The sequence below is a fragment of the Pangasianodon hypophthalmus genome, chromosome 7 (assembly GCF_027358585.1).
Source record: "Pangasianodon hypophthalmus isolate fPanHyp1 chromosome 7, fPanHyp1.pri, whole genome shotgun sequence".
Lineage (NCBI taxonomy): Eukaryota > Metazoa > Chordata > Actinopteri > Siluriformes > Pangasiidae > Pangasianodon > Pangasianodon hypophthalmus.
The window spans coordinates 17,417,238-17,442,421 of NC_069716.1; the positions used below are offsets into that span (position 1 = coordinate 17,417,238).

General features: G+C 38.1%; 2 protein-coding genes across 2 annotated transcripts; both read left to right on the forward strand.

The window, feature by feature from the left end:
- Window positions 1–435: 435 nt before the first annotated feature.
- On the forward strand, window positions 436–2,221 carry her11 (hairy-related 11). Its single transcript, XM_026918071.3, has 4 exons — window positions 436–510; window positions 675–770; window positions 1,093–1,186; window positions 1,336–2,221. Exons 1-4 carry the CDS (start codon window positions 484–486, stop codon window positions 1,920–1,922), a joined length of 804 nt encoding a protein of 267 aa, XP_026773872.3. The 5' UTR covers window positions 436–483; the 3' UTR covers window positions 1,923–2,221.
- Window positions 2,222–9,759: 7,538 nt separating this feature from the next.
- Window positions 9,760–11,555, forward strand: LOC128318635 (transcription factor HES-4-B-like). The gene is made up of 4 exons (XM_053235662.1): window positions 9,760–9,834; window positions 9,999–10,094; window positions 10,417–10,510; window positions 10,670–11,555. The coding sequence occupies exons 1-4, from the start codon at window positions 9,808–9,810 to the stop codon at window positions 11,254–11,256; spliced, it is 804 nt and encodes a 267-aa protein (XP_053091637.1). The 5' UTR covers window positions 9,760–9,807; the 3' UTR covers window positions 11,257–11,555.
- The last annotated feature ends 13,629 nt before the right edge of the window (window positions 11,556–25,184 follow it).

Genomic DNA, 25,184 nt, shown 5'->3' on the forward strand with positions numbered 1-25,184 from the left:
GTTTAAATATCCTAATGATTTAATATTTGAATTTCTCTGATGGCTCACAATTCCCAAAGCATATGTTCCAAGAAATGGACGTATCCTGTTATACAGACTTTATGTTATAATCTATATTACGTTATTACGTCACACTATTTCCCCAGATAGGATATAGGCACTGCTATATAGTAAGTGATCAAACAAAATCTGTTTCCATAAATACTAATAATATTGTGTCCTAAACTGAAAGATTGTTTAATCATTAAGCTTGGTGAAGATAATGCTATACAATATAACAAAATACAGGCACAACAGAAACAAAGCAACATTTGGATACCTAGCACAGTTTTTACGCACAGGGATGGCTCTGACGTCACCACAGACTCTCCACCAATCAGAAAAGAGTGTACTGCACTATATAAGTTTCAGCCTCAGCTCCCAGCAGTTATTCATCAGACAGACTTTCTTGAAGACTTTTCCTACTCAGCTCATACTTCCACCATGGCTAAAACAGAAAGCAGGAGAAGAGTAAGTATGATCTATTCTCTTAATTCTTACTTCTAATCAACTCATTAATTATTAACCTATGCCATTTTATTTCATGCTCTATTGATATTCAGTGGTGCAGTAATGTTGTTTTAAAATACGGCCTTAGACAAACTGTTACACATAATTTCAACATGTCTTCTTAGAAACTGAAGCCAGTGATAGAGAAGAAAAGAAGAGACCGGATCAATCAAAACCTTGCGGTGCTCAGGGCTCTGCTGTTCAACAGCACAGCAGATGCGGTATGTAAGCTGAGCCTGAGGAACTGGCTTGGAAAAGCATTGCATAGTTTTAAGATGCATGGGCTATTGTGTAGCTGTTGTGGTATACATTCTACTACTTGTTTTTAGTATGTCTGCAGTCCATGTACCCAGGAAACTTATTCTGTATATTATAATGTATACTTCTGCATTAGTAACATGTATTCTGTATTATTATTATTATTATTATTCCTGCAGTAGTCTGAATTAGCTTGTTTTTCTCGAATCAGTGTGTTTTCCTACTTCTGGATCATCCTTTTCTTCAGCAGGATTAACTTTCTCTTTCCCCTCCTTCACCCCACAGCGTTTACAAAACCCCAAACTGGAGAAAGCAGAAATTTTAGACCTGGCTGTTCAATATATACGAAAGAACACACATGACAATACAGATAAGAAAGGTATATTATATTATATTATATTATATTATATTATATTATATTATATTATATTATATTATATTATATTATATTATATTATACTACATTATATTATATTATATTGTTGTGCCCCCATGTAACATAACTTTAACTTTTGTCTCCTTCTGTAGGGTCTGTTAATCAGACTGTCGTTGAAATGACACATACTCAAACAAACTCATCGAACCCTGTCTCTGCTGCTCAAACCCATCGATGTGTTTCGGATTTTTCTACCGTCGTGGGTCAAATGCACCACTTTGAGAGAGAGAATTCCAGATTGAGTCTGGAATACTATCTGGATTGCCACCGGGGTCATTCCTCCAGAGCCGGGAAAGAATCGGACACCAAGTCACCCAACTCTCATCATTATCTCTGCTCATCAACATCAGTGTCTCATCCCTACAAACAAGATCTAATCTTCACTGAGTCTTCTTCAATTGCTTCTAAATCTGCCTGCCAAAAGACCATTGTCTTTACTCCATCAGAACAGCTCTCCCCTCCACCCTCTCCACTCTACCTACCTTTTGCTCCCTCTGTGTCTCCTCCCTCCTCCTCTCCCCCTCTCTTTACAACAACTTTCTCTGTCTGCAGTCCTGGAAGTTTACCTCAGCTATTACAGCTTCATCAATCCAGAGCTCTAACTCCGTCGGCATCTCTTAATCTGGACACAAGAGAAGTGTTCCCTTCATCCCAAACAACATGGAGACCATGGAGCTGAAATGGAATGGAGTGCTGGTATCTCAAGATCTGACCAAGAAGAAACAACAATAGGGTGCTCATAGACACCTCTAGTGGACACATGTGGTACCTGAAGGACAGAATATTTCATTCAGCTGGCATTCTTTTTAAGAGAGGCCAAATTCCAAATGTCTCTAAAAGGCATTTCATTGTTTTATGTACTTAATCTATTTATTGACAAATGTGGGTGCCTCTATAGGCACCTCACTGTTTCTATATATATAGTGTAAATAGTATTTTACTGTATTGCCACCAGTGATTATTCTTCATTAAAACACTTGACAAATAAATGACAACATTGTCTCCTATAATATATTTTCTTCTTGATCACATAATGCTATGACATTTTGAAACATACAAATAAATAATATGTTTGATCATTACAAATAAGTCAAATCACTGGAAAATAATCTGCTTGAATAAATTGCTTGATTTAAATATTCTTTTAATGAAATTATAAAATCACAACATATTAAACTGTAAAAATAATAAATCATGAAGTTAGGTGGGCTGGCAACAAAAATCAGCCCAAGATTTTGCTTTAATTTGCTTTAAAGTGGCCCCCCACAAATAATATAATTTAATGAGTATCAAATAGTATTATGACAGATGGCAACATTATGTCAACCTATACAAATGTACCAATATGCCACAAAATTACAATATATGCCATATAAATAGGAAAAATTCAGCCATAAACTAAGTATTGTGTGAAAATGTAAATAATTTATTTAGACACTAAGAAATTTGTTTTAATATCAGACTAGATATATAAATAAATACAATGGCAAGAAAAAGTATGTGAACCCTTTGGTTTTCTGCATTAATTGGTCATCAAATGTAATCTTATCTTCATCAAAGTCACAAGTATAGACTTGGTATAGTATAAGTCACAAGTCAAAGTCACAAGTATCGACTTCTAACTCTTGGATAGACAAACACAATGTGCTCAATGTGCACACAAATGGTTATAATCTTTCATGTCTTTATTGAGCACATCCCATTAAACATTCACAGTGTTGTGGAAAAAGTAAGTGAACTCTTGGATTTAATAGCTGGTCGATCCTCCTTTAGCAGCAATAACCTCAACCAAGTGTTTCCGGTAGCTGCAGATTAGACGTGCACAATGTTCAGAAGGAATTTTTGACCACTGTTTTTTACAGAACTGCTTCAGCTCAGCCATATTTTTAGGATGTCTGGTGTGAACTGCAATCTCCATGGGGTTAAGGTTTGGGCTCTGACTGGACCACTCCAAAAGGTTGATTTTCTTTTTTTTGAAGCCATTCTGTAGTGGATTTACTTCAGTGTTTAGCATCATTGTCCTGCTGCATCACCCAACTGCTACTGAGCTTCAGATGTTGCACGGCCACCCTGATATTATCCTGTAGGTGATCTTGATAAACTTGGGAATTTTTTTTCCCTTGATGATGGCAAGTGGTTCAGGCCCTGAAGCAGCAACACAGCCCCAAATCATGATGCTCCCTCCACCGTACTTAACCATAGGGCTGATGTTTTCATGTTGGTATGCGGTGCCCTTTTTGCATGATACGTAGTGGTGCGTGTTCTTCCCAAACAACTCAACCTTAGTTTCATCAGTCCACAAGACATTTTCCCAGTAGTGTTTCGGAGTGTCAAGGTGGTCTTTGGCAAACTTCAGACACGCAGCAATGCTTTTTTGGAAAGCAGCAGCTTTCTTCATGGTGTCCTGCCATGTACACCATGCCTGTGTAATGTTTTCCATACAGTAATCTCATGTACAGAGACATTTCCAAGTTCCAGTGATTTCTTCTAGTCTTTAGCTGTCACTCTAGGATTCTTTTTTTTAGCTCGTTGAGATAACTTTGTAACCCTTTCCAGCTTTATGCAACTCAACAATTCTTGATCGTGGTTCTTCTGAGATCTCTTTTCTTGCGAGGCATGGTTCACATCAGCAGATGCTTCTTGTGAATAGCAAACTCAAAATGTTTGAGTACTTTTTATTAGTCCAAATAGCTCTAACCCACACCTCCAGTCTCCTCTCATTACTTTGGCGCCAGGTTTGCGAACTTCCAACTCTAATTAGCTTTTGTTGAAGTCATTAGCCTAGGGTTGCACATACTTTTTCCAACCTATACTGTGAATATTTGAATGCTATATTCAATATGTACAAGAACAATACAATAATTTGTGTGTTTGTTGATTACTGCAACTTAGATTGAGATCAAACCAGATTTTAAGACAAATTTATACATAAATGCGGGTAATTCCAAGGGGTTCACATACTTTTTCTTGCGACTGTAAGGGTCATTCTCTGTGCTCTGACTTTGCATTTACAATTTAAAACCAACCAAATTTTAATATATTTTAGGGGTCCAAGCACTGAAGGTGCTGGAAGGTCCTGCAGACCAAACTGTAAAACTTGCTCAACAGGCAGTACTCTGTGAGTGAACACAGGCAAGTGGGATGGGTGCAATGGTGGAGAACGCCTAATGGTGGGGCTATAGTGCAAGCATTTACTTTTTGGCCCATATCTTGTGAACTGTAAGACAGATGCTCAACAATATTTTTTCCTTTTATTCCTTGGCTTAAGCCAAATTGTTCTACACCCTGCTCATTAATTTCTGCCATGATGGATTTTTTTTATATGGACATTTGTATATGGCCACCACATGTCAATCATGTGACGGGGGTCTAGAGTAAACAAGTCTGTTGTTTGTAGAAGATATTCTATTGTTACCATCTGAAATGGACCTCTGACATGCTTTTGAGTGTTTCACTGCTGAGTGTGAAGTCATTGGAATGAAAATCAGCATCTCTAAGTCTCAGGCCATGGTTCTCTCCTTGAACAGAATGGGATGCTCCCTTCAAGTAATGGAAGAGCTCTTGTGCCTGGTGAGGGAAATACCTTGGGATTGAAGCTGCAACAATTAGTCTGAATAATCAATAACGTTATAAAAAATTAACAATGCCAATTTTTATATTTGACTTGTCATTTTTCTTAACTAATAACAGAGGTGACTTATATCATAGGAGTGCATAGGCCTCTATTTTGCCAGTGTTGCCAACTTTGAGACTTTGTCGCTAGATTTGATGACTGTTTAGACTCCTTTAGTGACTTTAATTAGCAAAAAGTAACCTAGCGACACATCTAGCGACTTTCTGAGCAGACATTAGCAACTGTCCTGCACTCGATATGGCTCTCCATCTCGCACTGCAGAGACACCTTTCATACCAGCACACAGATAACGTACGAACACTTAAAACAAAAGCAGCTGAGTGGTGAGTGAAATATGCTAAATGGTTAACGTTATAATCTCATTTTACGTTTCATATAAGGGTCCTGTTTTTTTTTCTGATGTAGTAGTATGTGTATGCTTTTTATAGCTTTATAAGGCCAGTTAAGTTTAGCCTGATTAATTTTGGCTTGTTAATGATGAACGTTTGTGATTTTGTACAGTTTAGATAAGTTGTAGAGAGAAAGATCCATTTAAATACCCAATTTTCAAGCACCTTGTACTTTATTTAAAAATACATTCCTTATCAAATTCCTTATTTGTAGGCTAAAGTAAACTGGTTATAATGCTGGCTTGACAAAGTCAACACACTGTTCTTCCTGTCAACGTCTTATATTATTCTTCTGCTTTGAAAATCTGCAGCTTTCACAGGTCGCAGTTTTTGACATAGAGCCATGCAATTTGCCACAGACGTTCATCCCATACGGGAATAAGGCGCTTGTGCATTTTTGGAAATATCTACATTACGGTTGCTTAGCAACGATCCAAATTGGGTAATTTGTCCATTTGTCCATGGGTCATTTGTCCAACCAGGCAACACTCTAGAAACCACATGGAATATCATATCAACCACCTAGCAACACCATAACAACCAACTTGGATTTCAATCAGCAATCACCTAGTAACACCTTAGCAAACACCTGGAATATCATAGTAACCACCCAGTAACACCATAACAACGACCTGCAATATCATAGCAACCAGCTAGTATTGCACCCTACTAGCAACACCCTAGCAACCAAGTGGAATATCATAGCAACCACCTAGCAACACCCTAGCAACCAGCTAGTATTGCAACCACTTAGCAACACCCTAGCAACCAATTTGATTAGCATAGCAATAACCTAGCAGTGCCCTAGCAACAGTAATATGACTGCGACCGCCTAACAACATGCTAGCAACCAACTGGACTAGCATTGCAACCACTTAGCAACACCCTAGCAACAGACTGGGTCAGCACTGCAATGACCTAGCAACACCCTACTCAAGCAACCAACTGGACTATGATAACAACCACATAGCCACATTCTAGCATCCAGCTAGGATAGAATAGTAACCACCTAGCTACACCCTAGCAACCAGGTTTAGCATAGGAGCGACCTAGGGAAAAATTTCACGAGCAATACCTAAATACTGATAGCCTTAGCAAGATATTCAAATCCACCCGGCCTTGAAAATGTACTTTGTTTGCTTTTGCTGCCATCTTGTGTTCACTACAAGCACACAGCGTTCACGTCTCTCATACACAGTATTTTGCTTCTCTATTGTCATTATGTTTCACCCAAATCAAAGTGGATGGTTTGCCCAAACAAATGATCAAAGTTTTGTGTAAATATAATATTAGTGAACGCCAGAAAGAAAACATATAAGTTTGTGTGGCAAATTAAACTAGTCTGTAAGTTACAATTTGAACTAGCATATACTAACATATCTCATAGTGGTTAAAGTAAAGAGTACACACAGTATGTACAAGTAAATTAATGACATTAATTATATTTAAAGGGCATAAACGTCAAGATGGCCACCATAGCACAGACCTAGGTTTGTAGGGATACTTAAGATAGATAACTCTGATACTTAAGATAGATAAGACTCAACCTAAAACAACAAACTGACTTTAAACTAGCAGCACTGGGGTGACAGGTAAAACTTGTATCAGTTTTCCAATCCTAAAAATGTCAATGTCATCTCTGACTGTTGATATAAAATGCCTTTATCTACTACCCCAATTGGGAGTTATGGTCAGCAGAGGGCATCGTCACATAGAAAAAGACTATAAATTCAACTGACTCCAGGATAATCACTTCACAGAGAAAAGCTCTCTCAAAAACATAGTGCTCAGCATTGTTGCTGTCTTGACTGGCCTTCTGGCAATAAGCCGAAGACTCAAGACTTCTCTCTTTTATAAATGACAGTATTTCTCTCACACTCTTTCAGCTGAGGATAAGTGTGCACCCTGTTCCTTATCTGCTGCTCACATCTCTATTACAAGGCCTGAATATTTTCTGCGCAAGGCACCAAGGGATTTAGCTGGAGAAAACAGGCTCTATGACATGATAGAACATGTCTTCGGATAATGGTTATTTCTTTTTTTCTGCCTTTCTGCCTCCTCTTCTCTCATCTTCATGTTCAGAAGCGTCTCTCTGTAGTAGTGCCATTTCTTCTGAGGTGGCTATTGTTCATTGTAAGGCAAGCAAGAATTAAGACAAACTTTAACATCCATTCCACTTTTTTTGATAGCTTATTTAGTACTAGTTTATCCACTGCAACTGATAAGAATGAACTCCATTGTGTTCTCCAGACAGTAACACTGTGACTGTCCAATACTACATTACCAGTCTACAGAGAAGGCCCAAAATAACCTGAAGCAGGAGCCAAGGAGACATGTTCCCATCATATGTTCCCACCAAATGCTTCATTCAGCTAAATTTCTGTTAAAAAAAAAGTCTGCCTTGATTCCTAAAGTTCTGCATAGAACCTTTAATGGATCCACCAGATTTGCTGGACCACAATGGAAATAAAAGCTTTCACTTTTCTGTGCTATCCATGTATTTTAATGTGCAATCTGTATTATTTTTGTAGGTTATTATGCTCAGTAAACTTATTTGACCTCTATTTCAGAGAGTGTAGATAGCATTTTAAAACCACTTGTTCAGGGGTTAAATTGAACTCAGATCAGATACAACTACACACTAATTGTTATAAATCCTCCAGATTAAATCTTTATTGCAGAGAGTGTGGTTTGCATTTTAAAACCACTTGTTTACGGGTTAACCTGAGCTCAGCTACTACTGATTCGGGTGTGTCTACTTGCTAACGGTTGACTTTTCTCACCAATTCATTCTCACTTAAACTAGTCGATTCATGCACACTTGACAGAATGGTGCTAAAAGTTTGGCCATTACACCTCTGGCGTATCCCTCCACCTCCCTCCACCCCAGCCACTCTGATGTGGACCCCAGCTCTCCCGTGGCCACGTGCGGATTTCTCACATCACATGTTTAGGCATTTTCAGTCACGTACATAATTAAATGTAGGATATAATAGACTCTATAATCTCCACAATAGACTCAGAATAATGTGCCAAGGTTACCAAAAGGCAACTTATGCAGCGCGCGCATACAAACCAAAAATCTTTAGGAATGTCACAGCTCCCATAAATGCATGCAACATAAATGCATACTTTGCAAATAGGTTTTAAGATAAATCCTTGTCTAACTTGACAATATTTGAGCAAATCTACAGGATATTTAATAGCCTATATTATAGTGACTGAAGTGACCCATATTCTACATAATCTGGAGATGATCTGATTTCTCCTGGAATATCTGTAAGAAGCCAGGACCTGCACAGACGTGTTAACATGCCACAATTAACACTACCAATCACACGTTTCTGTCACGAGTCGGGAATACACATGCCACACCATTCCCTATCAGACTGGCGTTCACTGCAGCATTCAGCACAATACTGAAGATTGGATGGATTGACGCATGGTGGCGCATGACGCATGGTCTATCCACAGCACTCTGTGTAGCCTGAATTCTGTTATTCCACTGTAAACCTCTGACCTTCTGACCGGGTCACTTATAAATGATTTGCTGCACAGTTGGTCCCTTAAGTTCACTAAGAGTCCACATTCCCACCTCATGCCATGAAATGGTTAGGCACAAGGTCTTGGTGCCTAATGTGACACTTCGCCTCGGTTCTCACGACAAGTTTTCTTTAGCAATTCTTGAATTCCACATTCTGGAAAAAGAAGTCACGTGTGTCAGTAGGTTCATTGTTGACTTTCTCACTAAGCCTTTCTCACCTAACGCACTTCACTCACATGTAAACACACTTAACGGAATGGTGCTAAACGTTTGGCCATTGCACTACTGGTAGGTAGGTAGTGTATATCCCTCCTCCCACATAAACACGAATCACTTTACCAAGCACTGACTACTCTGTAGCCACACAGATTTCTCCACAGCTGAATAGGATCCAATAACAATAGCCTATATTTCACGTTATAAAACCATAAAATAAGTGAGTACGCATGTACATAGGTGTACATTTGATTCATTATATTTATATTACATAAGATAGTGCAGCATTTAAAGCAGTGTTTAAATATCCTAATGATTTAATATTTGAATTTCTCTGATGGCTCACAATTCCCAAAGCATATGTTCCAAGAAATGGACGTATCCTGTTATACAGACTTTATGTTATAATCTATATTACGTTATTACGTCACACTATTTCCCCAGATAGGATATAGGCACTGCTATATAGTAAGTGATCAAACAAAATCTGTTTCCATAAATACTAATAATATTGTGTCCTAAACTGAAAGATTGTTTAATCATTAAGCTTGGTGAAGATAATGCTATACAATATAACAAAATACAGGCACAACAGAAACAAAGCAACATTTGGATACCTAGCACAGTTTTTACGCACAGGGATGGCTCTGACGTCACCACAGACTCTCCACCAATCAGAAAAGAGTGTACTGCACTATATAAGTTTCAGCCTCAGCTCCCAGCAGTTATTCATCAGACAGACTTTCTTGAAGACTTTTCCTACTCAGCTCATACTTCCACCATGGCTAAAACAGAAAGCAGGAGAAGAGTAAGTATGATCTATTCTCTTAATTCTTACTTCTAATCAACTCATTAATTATTAACCTATGCCATTTTATTTCATGCTCTATTGATATTCAGTGGTGCAGTAATGTTGTTTTAAAATACGGCCTTAGACAAACTGTTACACATAATTTCAACATGTCTTCTTAGAAACTGAAGCCAGTGATAGAGAAGAAAAGAAGAGACCGGATCAATCAAAACCTTGCGGTGCTCAGGGCTCTGCTGTTCAACAGCACAGCAGATGCGGTATGTAAGCTGAGCCTGAGGAACTGGCTTGGAAAAGCATTGCATAGTTTTAAGATGCATGGGCTATTGTGTAGCTGTTGTGGTATACATTCTACTACTTGTTTTTAGTATGTCTGCAGTCCATGTACCCAGGAAACTTATTCTGTATATTATAATGTATACTTCTGCATTAGTAACATGTATTCTGTATTATTATTATTATTATTATTCCTGCAGTAGTCTGAATTAGCTTGTTTTTCTCGAATCAGTGTGTTTTCCTACTTCTGGATCATCCTTTTCTTCAGCAGGATTAACTTTCTCTTTCCCCTCCTTCACCCCACAGCGTTTACAAAACCCCAAACTGGAGAAAGCAGAAATTTTAGACCTGGCTGTTCAATATATACGAAAGAACACACATGACAATACAGATAAGAAAGGTATATTATATTATATTATATTATATTATATTATATTATATTATATTATATTATATTATATTATATTATATTATATTATATTATATTATACTACATTATATTATATTATATTGTTGTGCCCCCATGTAACATAACTTTAACTTTTGTCTCCTTCTGTAGGGTCTGTTAATCAGACTGTCGTTGAAATGACACATACTCAAACAAACTCATCGAACCCTGTCTCTGCTGCTCAAACCCATCGATGTGTTTCGGATTTTTCTACCGTCGTGGGTCAAATGCACCACTTTGAGAGAGAGAATTCCAGATTGAGTCTGGAATACTATCTGGATTGCCACCGGGGTCATTCCTCCAGAGCCGGGAAAGAATCGGACACCAAGTCACCCAACTCTCATCATTATCTCTGCTCATCAACATCAGTGTCTCATCCCTACAAACAAGATCTAATCTTCACTGAGTCTTCTTCAATTGCTTCTAAATCTGCCTGCCAAAAGACCATTGTCTTTACTCCATCAGAACAGCTCTCCCCTCCACCCTCTCCACTCTACCTACCTTTTGCTCCCTCTGTGTCTCCTCCCTCCTCCTCTCCCCCTCTCTTTACAACAACTTTCTCTGTCTGCAGTCCTGGAAGTTTACCTCAGCTATTACAGCTTCATCAATCCAGAGCTCTAACTCCGTCGGCATCTCTTAATCTGGACACAAGAGAAGTGTTCCCTTCATCCCAAACAACATGGAGACCATGGAGCTGAAATGGAATGGAGTGCTGGTATCTCAAGATCTGACCAAGAAGAAACAACAATAGGGTGCTCATAGACACCTCTAGTGGACACATGTGGTACCTGAAGGACAGAATATTTCATTCAGCTGGCATTCTTTTTAAGAGAGGCCAAATTCCAAATGTCTCTAAAAGGCATTTCATTGTTTTATGTACTTAATCTATTTATTGACAAATGTGGGTGCCTCTATAGGCACCTCACTGTTTCTATATATATAGTGTAAATAGTATTTTACTGTATTGCCACCAGTGATTATTCTTCATTAAAACACTTGACAAATAAATGACAACATTGTCTCCTATAATATATTTTCTTCTTGATCACATAATGCTATGACATTTTGAAACATACAAATAAATAATATGTTTGATCATTACAAATAAGTCAAATCACTGGAAAATAATCTGCTTGAATAAATTGCTTGATTTAAATATTCTTTTAATGAAATTATAAAATCACAACATATTAAACTGTAAAAATAATAAATCATGAAGTTAGGTGGGCTGGCAACAAAAATCAGCCCAAGATTTTGCTTTAATTTGCTTTAAAGTGGCCCCCCACAAATAATATAATTTAATGAGTATCAAATAGTATTATGACAGATGGCAACATTATGTCAACCTATACAAATGTACCAATATGCCACAAAATTACAATATATGCCATATAAATAGGAAAAATTCAGCCATAAACTAAGTATTGTGTGAAAATGTAAATAATTTATTTAGACACTAAGAAATTTGTTTTAATATCAGACTAGATATATAAATAAATACAATGGCAAGAAAAAGTATGTGAACCCTTTGGTTTTCTGCATTAATTGGTCATCAAATGTAATCTTATCTTCATCAAAGTCACAAGTATAGACTTGGTATAGTATAAGTCACAAGTCAAAGTCACAAGTATCGACTTCTAACTCTTGGATAGACAAACACAATGTGCTCAATGTGCACACAAATGGTTATAATCTTTCATGTCTTTATTGAGCACATCCCATTAAACATTCACAGTGTTGTGGAAAAAGTAAGTGAACTCTTGGATTTAATAGCTGGTCGATCCTCCTTTAGCAGCAATAACCTCAACCAAGTGTTTCCGGTAGCTGCAGATTAGACGTGCACAATGTTCAGAAGGAATTTTTGACCACTGTTTTTTACAGAACTGCTTCAGCTCAGCCATATTTTTAGGATGTCTGGTGTGAACTGCAATCTCCATGGGGTTAAGGTTTGGGCTCTGACTGGACCACTCCAAAAGGTTGATTTTCTTTTTTTTGAAGCCATTCTGTAGTGGATTTACTTCAGTGTTTAGCATCATTGTCCTGCTGCATCACCCAACTGCTACTGAGCTTCAGATGTTGCACGGCCACCCTGATATTATCCTGTAGGTGATCTTGATAAACTTGGGAATTTTTTTTCCCTTGATGATGGCAAGTGGTTCAGGCCCTGAAGCAGCAACACAGCCCCAAATCATGATGCTCCCTCCACCGTACTTAACCATAGGGCTGATGTTTTCATGTTGGTATGCGGTGCCCTTTTTGCATGATACGTAGTGGTGCGTGTTCTTCCCAAACAACTCAACCTTAGTTTCATCAGTCCACAAGACATTTTCCCAGTAGTGTTTCGGAGTGTCAAGGTGGTCTTTGGCAAACTTCAGACACGCAGCAATGCTTTTTTGGAAAGCAGCAGCTTTCTTCATGGTGTCCTGCCATGTACACCATGCCTGTGTAATGTTTTCCATACAGTAATCTCATGTACAGAGACATTTCCAAGTTCCAGTGATTTCTTCTAGTCTTTAGCTGTCACTCTAGGATTCTTTTTTTTAGCTCGTTGAGATAACTTTGTAACCCTTTCCAGCTTTATGCAACTCAACAATTCTTGATCGTGGTTCTTCTGAGATCTCTTTTCTTGCGAGGCATGGTTCACATCAGCAGATGCTTCTTGTGAATAGCAAACTCAAAATGTTTGAGTACTTTTTATTAGTCCAAATAGCTCTAACCCACACCTCCAGTCTCCTCTCATTACTTTGGCGCCAGGTTTGCGAACTTCCAACTCTAATTAGCTTTTGTTGAAGTCATTAGCCTAGGGTTGCACATACTTTTTCCAACCTATACTGTGAATATTTGAATGCTATATTCAATATGTACAAGAACAATACAATAATTTGTGTGTTTGTTGATTACTGCAACTTAGATTGAGATCAAACCAGATTTTAAGACAAATTTATACATAAATGCGGGTAATTCCAAGGGGTTCACATACTTTTTCTTGCGACTGTAAGGGTCATTCTCTGTGCTCTGACTTTGCATTTACAATTTAAAACCAACCAAATTTTAATATATTTTAGGGGTCCAAGCACTGAAGGTGCTGGAAGGTCCTGCAGACCAAACTGTAAAACTTGCTCAACAGGCAGTACTCTGTGAGTGAACACAGGCAAGTGGGATGGGTGCAATGGTGGAGAACGCCTAATGGTGGGGCTATAGTGCAAGCATTTACTTTTTGGCCCATATCTTGTGAACTGTAAGACAGATGCTCAACAATATTTTTTCCTTTTATTCCTTGGCTTAAGCCAAATTGTTCTACACCCTGCTCATTAATTTCTGCCATGATGGATTTTTTTTATATGGACATTTGTATATGGCCACCACATGTCAATCATGTGACGGGGGTCTAGAGTAAACAAGTCTGTTGTTTGTAGAAGATATTCTATTGTTACCATCTGAAATGGACCTCTGACATGCTTTTGAGTGTTTCACTGCTGAGTGTGAAGTCATTGGAATGAAAATCAGCATCTCTAAGTCTCAGGCCATGGTTCTCTCCTTGAACAGAATGGGATGCTCCCTTCAAGTAATGGAAGAGCTCTTGTGCCTGGTGAGGGAAATACCTTGGGATTGAAGCTGCAACAATTAGTCTGAATAATCAATAACGTTATAAAAAATTAACAATGCCAATTTTTATATTTGACTTGTCATTTTTCTTAACTAATAACAGAGGTGACTTATATCATAGGAGTGCATAGGCCTCTATTTTGCCAGTGTTGCCAACTTTGAGACTTTGTCGCTAGATTTGATGACTGTTTAGACTCCTTTAGTGACTTTAATTAGCAAAAAGTAACCTAGCGACACATCTAGCGACTTTCTGAGCAGACATTAGCAACTGTCCTGCACTCGATATGGCTCTCCATCTCGCACTGCAGAGACACCTTTCATACCAGCACACAGATAACGTACGAACACTTAAAACAAAAGCAGCTGAGTGGTGAGTGAAATATGCTAAATGGTTAACGTTATAATCTCATTTTACGTTTCATATAAGGGTCCTGTTTTTTTTTCTGATGTAGTAGTATGTGTATGCTTTTTATAGCTTTATAAGGCCAGTTAAGTTTAGCCTGATTAATTTTGGCTTGTTAATGATGAACGTTTGTGATTTTGTACAGTTTAGATAAGTTGTAGAGAGAAAGATCCATTTAAATACCCAATTTTCAAGCACCTTGTACTTTATTTAAAAATACATTCCTTATCAAATTCCTTATTTGTAGGCTAAAGTAAACTGGTTATAATGCTGGCTTGACAAAGTCAACACACTGTTCTTCCTGTCAACGTCTTATATTATTCTTCTGCTTTGAAAATCTGCAGCTTTCACAGGTCGCAGTTTTTGACATAGAGCCATGCAATTTGCCACAGACGTTCATCCCATACGGGAATAAGGCGCTTGTGCATTTTTGGAAATATCTACATTACGGTTGCTTAGCAACGATCCAAATTGGGTAATTTGTCCATTTGTCCATGGGTCATTTGTCCAACCAGGCAACACTCTAGAAACCACATGGAATATCATATCAACCACCTAGCAACACCATAACAACCAACTTGGATTTCAATCAGCAATCACCTAGTAACACCTTAGCAAACACCTGGAATATCATAGTAACCACCCAGTAACACCATAACAACGACCTGCAATATCATAGCAACCAGCTAGTATTGCACCCTACTAGCAACACCCTAGCAACCAAGTGGAATATCATAGCAACCACCTAGCAACACCCTAGCAACCAGCTAGTATTGCAACCACTTAGCAACACCCTAGCAACCAATTTGATTAGCATAGCAATAACCTAGCAGTGCCCTAGCAACAGTAATATGACTGCGACCGCCTAACAACATGCTAGCAACCAACTGGACTAGCATTGCAACCACTTAGCAACACCCTAGCAACAGACTGGGTCAGCACTGCAATGACCTAGCAACACCCTACTCAAGCAACCAACTGGACTATGATAACAACCACATAGCCACATTCTAGCATCCAGCTAGGATAGAATAGTAACCACCTAGCTACACCCTAGCAACCAGGTTTAGCATAGGAGCGACCTAGGGAAAAATTTCACGAGCAATACCTAAATACTGATAGCCTTAGCAAGATATTCAAATCCACCCGGCCTTGAAAATGTACTTTGTTTGCTTTTGCTGCCATCTTGTGTTCACTACAAGCACACAGCGTTCACGTCTCTCATACACAGTATTTTGCTTCTCTATTGTCATTATGTTTCACCCAAATCAAAGTGGATGGTTTGCCCAAACAAATGATCAAAGTTTTGTGTAAATATAATATTAGTGAACGCCAGAAAGAAAACATATAAGTTTGTGTGGCAAATTAAACTAGTCTGTAAGTTACAATTTGAACTAGCATATACTAACATATCTCATAGTGGTTAAAGTAAAGAGTACACACAGTATGTACAAGTAAATTAATGACATTAATTATATTTAAAGGGCATAAACGTCAAGATGGCCACCATAGCACAGACCTAGGTTTGTAGGGATACTTAAGATAGATAACTCTGATACTTAAGATAGATAAGACTCAACCTAAAACAACAAACTGACTTTAAACTAGCAGCACTGGGGTGACAGGTAAAACTTGTATCAGTTTTCCAATCCTAAAAATGTCAATGTCATCTCTGACTGTTGATATAAAATGCCTTTATCTACTACCCCAATTGGGAGTTATGGTCAGCAGAGGGCATCGTCACATAGAAAAAGACTATAAATTCAACTGACTCCAGGATAATCACTTCACAGAGAAAAGCTCTCTCAAAAACATAGTGCTCAGCATTGTTGCTGTCTTGACTGGCCTTCTGGCAATAAGCCGAAGACTCAAGACTTCTCTCTTTTATAAATGACAGTATTTCTCTCACACTCTTTCAGCTGAGGATAAGTGTGCACCCTGTTCCTTATCTGCTGCTCACATCTCTATTACAAGGCCTGAATATTTTCTGCGCAAGGCACCAAGGGATTTAGCTGGAGAAAACAGGCTCTATGACATGATAGAACATGTCTTCGGATAATGGTTATTTCTTTTTTTCTGCCTTTCTGCCTCCTCTTCTCTCATCTTCATGTTCAGAAGCGTCTCTCTGTAGTAGTGCCATTTCTTCTGAGGTGGCTATTGTTCATTGTAAGGCAAGCAAGGAGGCATAGCATGGCAAGTTTTGCTTTTCTCCAGTGTCTTTTCAGAGTTGTGATCACTGCAATGGCCAACTCCAACTCCAGGGCAGCACAAATTACAGATCCCCTCAGGCAGGGTAGATGAATGCCTCCACAATGATAATAATTATGAAGAGAGGTTCAAAAAAAAAAAGAGACCACACTGAGAAAAGGTACATAACAATTGCTTAAATACCCATAGGTTTCTCAGGACACACTGATTGCAGCTAATCTTGTTCGTCACAGCTACTTTAATGCTGACTGAAGCCCATGCATTCCTGATTTGGCCCAAACAGGGAGTGACTTAAAGAAAACATTGAGGAGGAACCAACCCTGGAGAACCAGCCCATTGCTTTTGTCATGGTTTATTGGGCTCGGAGCTAAATACATTTGTTTTGGCACATCTCTAAAGCAATTTGTTGAGGCAGAGCCGCTGTCAAACATTTCCATCACACGTGCACACACTTGTACATGTTGGATGTTGAATGCATGCACAAATAACATTTCACTGGATGTATTTTTCTAAATCTACACATTTAGTGAGAATGTGAAAAAAATTAATAAAATAAAAAAATCACAGTTTAAAATAAAGGTTTAAAATGGAACATACAGAGGTGCATATTTCTTTACAAGATAATGATTCATTTCAGATTAACAGACAGTAATCAGGAAATGCCTAAGGCAATGGGATATAGCATTTAAGGTGTGTGGCTGGCTGAACGCACCTACATTTGAGAACTGTGCATATTTTAACCTGCAATCTTAGTCTAGTCAAATAAATACAATAGGAATTCAAAAGTGTTATTTTCCAGCAATCTAAAGTACGGCCTAGGTATAAATGATTCCTACTTCCTTGTAAGCCTGGCGATAGAGCCTGGTTAATAGAGCAAAGTTCTAATTTTCATTTCCTCATTCTACAGATTCAAAGTATTTAATTATTAAGAGCTGCAAGACTACAGTGGTGGTTAGTCTTAGGAAAGACTAAGCTCCAGTAATGCTGAATCAACTTTCTGAGAGCATACAAATAATATTTATTTCAACCACAGTCCTTGTAGTATGCGGTAATATATATTGTGATGTTTGTATTTATAAGGACCTATCCGGTGTTCTACCTTCAGGTAGAACTATGTATAGCATGCTACAAGTAAGCTTTACATTAATGCACATATTATCAGAAAAAAAAACCCTCTTCAGAGTTCTTCAGTGATTATTTGGATATTTAAGAGCCTTCAACTTCCTTAAAGGGCTCTACTTGGAATCTTTCCTGATATTGAGACACTCTACAGTGTACACTGTACAGTATAATTTATACATACTGTAGATAAATAGAGTATACATAGAGCAGGTTTTTGGATACAGTGCAGGAAGACACTCAAGAATGTCGATCTGTCGCTACCCACAACTAAACACCATTTTCCCCTCTTTCATTTCTCTTTTTTTTCTCCTACTGCAAAGGGGGCTTTGAAGTCAATAGAGAAAGAAGTCTGGACTGTAGCAAAATTACCCAAAGTCTGGAGCATTTTTTTTTTTTACATAAGTCTGGAGGGGCAGGAGAACCACTTTTCCTCCCAGCTCGGCTGAGAGCGTTTAATCTCAGGCCACAAGAGACAGCAGCGCTGACAGACTGACAGGACTACTGGACATACATTCAGGGAGCCATGAGGGCCTTAGTGGCCCCCAGAGCATATTTCCACTGTCCATGCATCACCACACAATTAAACACACCACAGAATGGTGCCTAGGTGATGAACAGAGCTTTGGCCAAAAAGCTATACTAACTTTAGTCTACAATTTGATGTGACAAAAAGCTCCATAATCACATTTAATAATATATGGATATACTCTTCTATCAATCTAGACACTATGAACACATTTGAGCACTACTAAGGTCTCATTGATATTTTCATTCTTGCTTATGAATCCTGCTTGATTATCTCTTTACATATTTAGTGGAGTCTAGGTAACTTTTTTAAATCTTTTTACCATAGAACTGTTACTGTTACTGGAGAATGTTGGCTATATCAGAGCCCTTATGAAATGCTTAAATAGCTGCTTATAGACAAAGTAGTTATTTAAAGTATTATGTAAGCAGGGTCTTCTCCCAGTCCTGTAAACCATAGTTAATAGATACTGTATCTGCTTCTAGTCCTTGATAGTCAAAACAAAGATTACTTAACAATAGCTTTGGAGAGCCAGCATTGTGGCATTAAGATACTATTTTAGCACTTTGATTCTGTTGAATCATAACTTTCAATAACCTACTGTGTGATTTCTCTGTATAAACTTTCAGAGTCTGTTGTTATAAAGCATTTCATTGATGTGCAGAAATAAACCTTCTCATAACTTTCACTGCTTTTATTTTTCTTCTTCAAGAATCAAGAATAAGTATATACTGTATTACAATATAGAGTATTAATTATTTAAGTAATGACCAATGAGTGTTTTATTGTTTGTCCTCATAAAACTTTCTCAGATATGAGTGTAGGCCATAGATATTTTACAAGTTATGCCTTGAGGTTACATGTTAGATGAGCAGTGGTGTTTAGAAACAGTGGTACCTTGCTGCCTTGCCTGACCCAGCTTCCCCCTGCCATGGGTGGGCTGTGACCCAGCTAGCCTGCAGCCATTCTTACATAAAAAGACCTCTACACTGCACTCTTGTAATCCTTCAGGATGCACTTTACTTCAGTTAGAAGGTTACACCCCTCTCCCTCCTCCTCTAACCCCCTAGTAAAATCAGTAAAAACTTAACATGTCAAAGGTTGACACAAAAAAACCTGATGGCACGTATTTCTTCTGGTGGGGAGTTATTTTTCTGGTGGCTAAATATATGTGGAGAAAATAATTTTGACTTTTTAAAGTGCCAATGGAGAAAATTAAAGTAATTTAAAATATCCTGATCAGAGAAAGAAAAAAAGCTTTTTTTCCCCTCCCTAAATATATATTTATGTATTTTAAATATGTATTTTCAGTTGAATATAATTATTATATATTTCATTATTATATACTGACAGGATTTTATAATTTTATATTTTCTATAATATAAATAATGCTGGCATTGCAGGTGACCCTCACCCTTCACCCTACACCATTTTAGGCTGAGCTGACCAGGTTATGTGGGTGGCCCTGTCACCAGATGCTCACTTGCAGACACCACCCCCAGGTGTGCCTTCAGATTTGGGTCCTGGTAACCCGGGCAGGTATTTTTATACCTTTCATGGGCGGTCTTTAGGTTTGCACTTTGTCTGACCTCTACCCTCAAATCCTTTCTCCAAAGGAAGTACTACTGATAGCATTAAGCTCTCAGTCACAAAGCCTTTAAGTTCAACAAATTGCACAAGCCCCATCACCTCAACAAGGTACTGATCCATGAAGGGGATGTGATGCCAGTCAGGCAGCAGACATATGATGGACAGACTTAAAATGCAAAAATGGAGAAGAAACCATACACAATCTCTACTACGCAAGTGCAGGGGAATGTTGACCTCTACTGGAGATATATTGTTCAGTGATGGAAAGAGCACTTGAAGAACTCCTTAACCCAATGAACATGCCCTCCCTTGAAGAGGCAGTGCCAGAAATCTCTGGTGTTTTGGAATCCATCTCTGTGGCTGAGGTTACTATGGCAGTTAGAAGACTTCACGGCAGCAGGCTGTAGGGGTGGATGAGATTTTGCTAGAGATGTTGAAGGCACTGCACAAGGTTTAGGTTGTGTGTTTGACATGCTTCTTCAATGTTGGGTAGACATCTGGGGCAGAACTGGGATGGTGGTCCCTATTTAAAAAAAAAATAGTTCCAATTATAGTGGAATCACACTCCTCAGCCTCCAGAGAAAATGCCAGTCTATGCCAGAGTTCTGGAGAGGAGACTCCATCTGATAGTTGGAGAAGATCCAGGAGAAACAATGCTGGGTTTGCCCAGGCTTTGGAACAGTGGACCAGCTCTTTATTCATGCACAGCTTTCTGAGGGGGCTTGGGAGTATTCTAATCCAATCTGTGTTTTGGTACTACAGGATTATGGGATATTTGGGTCAATACATCATGGAATCTGGTCTCTGTATGAGCAGAGTTTTGTCTGCTTTCTTGCCATTAAGTTGAAACAATTTATGGTGGGTTTCAGACACCATCAAGCATGTGTTTTATCTCCAGTCCTGTTTGTGATTTCATTGACAGCATATCAAGACACAACCAAGTTTACTGATGATGTTGTTTTCTTGTCACTGTCCAAAGTAGCTCTCCAACATACACTTGGATGTTTTACATTTAGAATTTGTGTGAAGTGGCTAGGGTGAAAATCAGCAGCTCCAAATCTGAGGCCAGTTCTCTACAGGAAAAGAGTGGAGTGCTTCCTTCCAGTGAGGGGAGATACCTTGCCCCTGGTGGAGTTGGATCTTATTTATGAGTGATGGGAAAAGTAAACTTGAGATTGACAAACAGATTGGGTTAGCGGCATCAGTGTTAAAGTTGTGGTACTGGTCTGTGGGGGTGAAACAGGTTTTTGGATAAAGCTATCTGTTTAACGATCTACTTCTCTATCCTCACCAATAGTCACAAGCAGTGGGTAGTGACTGATAGAATAAGGTTGTGAGTACAAGCAATGTAAATAAGAGTGAAAACTTTGGCAATATGGGAGATCCTCAGAGTCAAGTCACTGCTCCTCTGAATTGAGAGGAGCCAGTTGAGGTGATGCACCCCATGGTCAGCTCCCACTGGATCTGGCATGTCCCACTGGAGGGAGACCCAGGACCAACTGGAAAGATTATATGTCACAGTAGATTTGGGAATGTCTAGGGATCCCACAGGAGTGATCTTAGCCTGTTGCCACTGCATGCCACTAAGAAAAGTGGAAGGAAAATGAATGAATGAACAAATAATTCTGCTAACAGGCACACTTGACTTGAAATCTGAAGTTAGGCACTAAAAAAGAGTATGAAAATGCATGGCTTTGCCACTAGAGCAATATTATGTTTTAAAAGAAACACATTTGTCATTTAAAAAATGCTTGGCATAAAACAGGGGTTTCCCAAAGTAGCACTAGTAAATCCTTGCACACACAAATAAGTCAGAGAAATGACAGAGAAAGACAGAGAAAAATGTATGTTGGAAGTGAGCCAATCACTGATTGCTTTTATTATATTGCTGCAATGCACATGTATTTCCACATTAAAGAGCTCAAAGAGTTTGTAGCAGCATTTCAGGTGCTTGTTTGATTATTGAATAGTAATATATGATGCGGACTAATTTAAATTACGTCAAAACTGTAATTTCTATTTTTAGAAAGAAGATTAAATATAAGTTTACAAGTCTGAAATACTTTCTTTAACTTAAGCCTATTTCTTGTTTGGAACTAATTTATTTTAAACAGTTGTCCATGTGACACAACATCAGAGTCAATGCCACAGAAGAAGCACAGCCTCACTGCTCCCACAGTTTAACAGCTAAAATTGAGTTTGTGTGTCATGCATGAATGACTGATTAGACAAGTTTGAGGTGGGGCTGGATGTTACTTTGTGAAGGTTCAGTCTCCTTTTGAAATGCTTACAGGTAGCTGAATCTTTAATCCCAACTCTTTTGATGTCAGACATGGAGCTGTAACACAGAAGAATAGCTTTTCGAGAATTTTTCCATGTGTCTGTAGGTGTACTGAATTGATGTCTGTTTTGACATTTCCAGCACATGCACACAGGTATACAGATTTCAATAGACAATCAGCAATGAAAACCTCAGCTCCTGTAATTAAATTAGACTTGACAATGGATTAAAACTGCATAAATGATCAATTATCTGCAACACAGGAATCTACTCTGTCTATTCTGATTATGCATTTCATGACCAATTAAAAAAAAAAAAAAAAAAAGTGGGGCATTTAGTGTCCTTTCAAAGGTAGCGTGACAGTGTGTGTGTGGTTCTTAGAATCTATGGCAAACCCTTTGTTCTTTCCTTTTTTTAAACCAAGGTGAAAACAGAAAGATCTTATCCATGAATAAAGGCATGGATCATTATGGAGTATTCAGACGTAATGAGTGGACCACCAAGTAAAGATCTTCATAGAGGAATACAGGCATAATTACATGAGCCCAGTTCTTCATGTTGAGATACTGAAGATCAAGCTCTCCTTGGCAGAAGCTAAGAGACAAACGAAGATCTTGTGGCACTTTGTCTCAGTTAGATATGGTGATAGAACATAATGATAAGTATCATGAAAGAACCTCATCCTTGATGTTTTGTTCCATATTCTTTTCTCCCACGCCACCACCATAAACCTGACAGAGGAACTTTAAGAACTGAAGAGTTGGCAGAGAAATAGACATATTTGGTTGACAGGCAAGTTTTTGCCATTGACAGGACAGAGACACAAGTGAAAAAAGTGAAACTGATGAGTTTGTACAGTCCTGTGCAAGTAATAATCTATTACTATTATATAAGATTTAACGTGTATATAAAAATCATATATTAAAACAATATTTCAACTTTTCTATAGAAGATGTACAAAGATAAGGGTACTATAGAGACTTGTCATATTCATAAACATACAGAATTTTAAGCATTTTAATATATTGCATAAATTGCATAACATAAAAAGACAACAAAGATAAGGAACCTACAGAACATCTGACAATGTTACCTGAGAACGTATGCATGTATTGTGCACATTGTTAATTTTTTTTCCACATTCATTCTGTATAGCATGTTGTCGTTCTATAATCACTGAGTGGAATCTCACAAAATCTAGATAGAAGAGTACATAAAGCACAATTCTATTTTTTTTTTTAATCTAGGAAAGTGTCAGCTTAGACCACCAATAATAACCAGTTTCAAGAGAAACTTTATAATGTATAAGGATCTAAAAGTAGATTTGTAAAAAAAAAAACAAAAAAACTTGCATACAAATTTCCTGTATAAGGTGTTGAAAAATAAGTTTTTAAGGTGTCGTCGTACTGTAAAGTTATAGGCTGCTTAAATTTATGTTCAATCAAGCATTCAAATCAGTAGCTTTATTGGGCAAGGATATTAAGGCTCTTTTAGTTGGATGTTAGCAGTTTTGCACCACATTGTCCGTTATGATGCAAGATGCAACAGACGCCTTAAATACTAAGTTTATAAGCATGACAAGTCCCGGTCTAATGTCTATGAAATACTCTGTGGGAATTTTGTGAGATAAGGCGGCTACTATACGTAGCACAGCTCTATACACAGCTCTAATACCTTATAGTGTTACCCTGTATACTCTCCTGCTCTTGAAAAAACACACTAACCTTGTGTTATCAGTTCTAAATGACAGCGGACATCAACGTCAAGCTTAAAAGGGTTATTTCCTCTTAGTATGTTACCTATATGTACTGAAGCCAATATTATAGCTGTCATCTCCCTGAGTGCTGCTGCCATAAAGGAATCTTTTGTTCTGGTTGTAACTTAGACATTGTTAAGCTCTCAGGTGCACAAAGTATGCTGAAGAATGGAATAGTATATGTGCTTGTGAACATGGCATAACTGTTTCCTGTTGACAGAGCAGGATTCCTTAGCAAGTGCTTGCTACATGCTTTATCCCCTGTTGACTTTCCTAGAACATTATGTTATCCACATAGCTCAAGCTCAGAACACTATAGATTTGAATAAAGCTCCTTGTGAAGTTACATGTGAAGGGTGTTCTTTTCCTGTTTAGATTTTCTTTCAGTCACTTTCTGCCAGAATGTTAACACAAATATGTGATGCCTTAACAGTGACAAAATACACCTTGCACACTTTTGCCTGAGGGCTATGAATTCTGTTGACTGTTATGTTCAGTCACCATAGGTGAAGCTCATCGTTGGTCTCACCCCCTCCCCTCTGCATTTTAAAGGGGTGAAATGCTTTTGTTTGACAGTGACAGGGGGAATGCATGGATAAACATGGCTTCAGCTCTTCAGAACCTCAAAAAAGGTCCTTAATATGCTCTGAGCTCAACTTTGATCTGCTTGTTCTTACATATCTGCCATGAGCTTTACAAAGGTGAGTATAGTTGTTTTGCTTATTTTGTGCATGGTCTATGTCAGTCGCTAGATTGCTGTAATTTGAGGACTGAGGAGTACAAAAAGGTGGTAATACAGTGTTGCCATTCTTTTGTCCAGTAAAGATAATAAAGTTACAGTAAACCTGACAGAATGATACAGTCTTACGTCACAGTTATTCCTCTGTTCACAGTCATCTATTTCACAATCAGTCTGTACATCCAGTTGTAATGCCATATCTCATTAAATCCAACTCAAAAAAACCAATTTAATTTTTTTTTCTAAGTTATGGAATGGAGCAGTTCAGTGTGTGATCACAAGACTATTGTTTACATAAAGCCTGTCTTTAACTTTATTTATATCCAGGAAACTGTCAGCTTAGGCCACCTCAAGCTGCCAAGATGCCAATCTCCCCGTTGGTGCTTGAATACTTT

Excerpts from the sequence above, each read along its gene's own strand:
- LOC128318635 (XM_053235662.1), top strand. The coding sequence starts at position 9,808 with ATGGCTAAAACAGAAAGCAGGAGAAGA. Across the intron at positions 9,835-9,998 it reads AAACAGAAAGCAGGAGAAGA|AAACTGAAGCCAGTGATAGA; the intron begins GTAAGTATGATC and ends ATGTCTTCTTAG. Across the intron at positions 10,511-10,669 it reads TGACAATACAGATAAGAAAG|GGTCTGTTAATCAGACTGTC; the intron begins GTATATTATATT and ends CTCCTTCTGTAG.
- her11 (XM_026918071.3), top strand. The coding sequence starts at position 484 with ATGGCTAAAACAGAAAGCAGGAGAAGA. Across the intron at positions 511-674 it reads AAACAGAAAGCAGGAGAAGA|AAACTGAAGCCAGTGATAGA; the intron begins GTAAGTATGATC and ends ATGTCTTCTTAG. Across the intron at positions 1,187-1,335 it reads TGACAATACAGATAAGAAAG|GGTCTGTTAATCAGACTGTC; the intron begins GTATATTATATT and ends CTCCTTCTGTAG.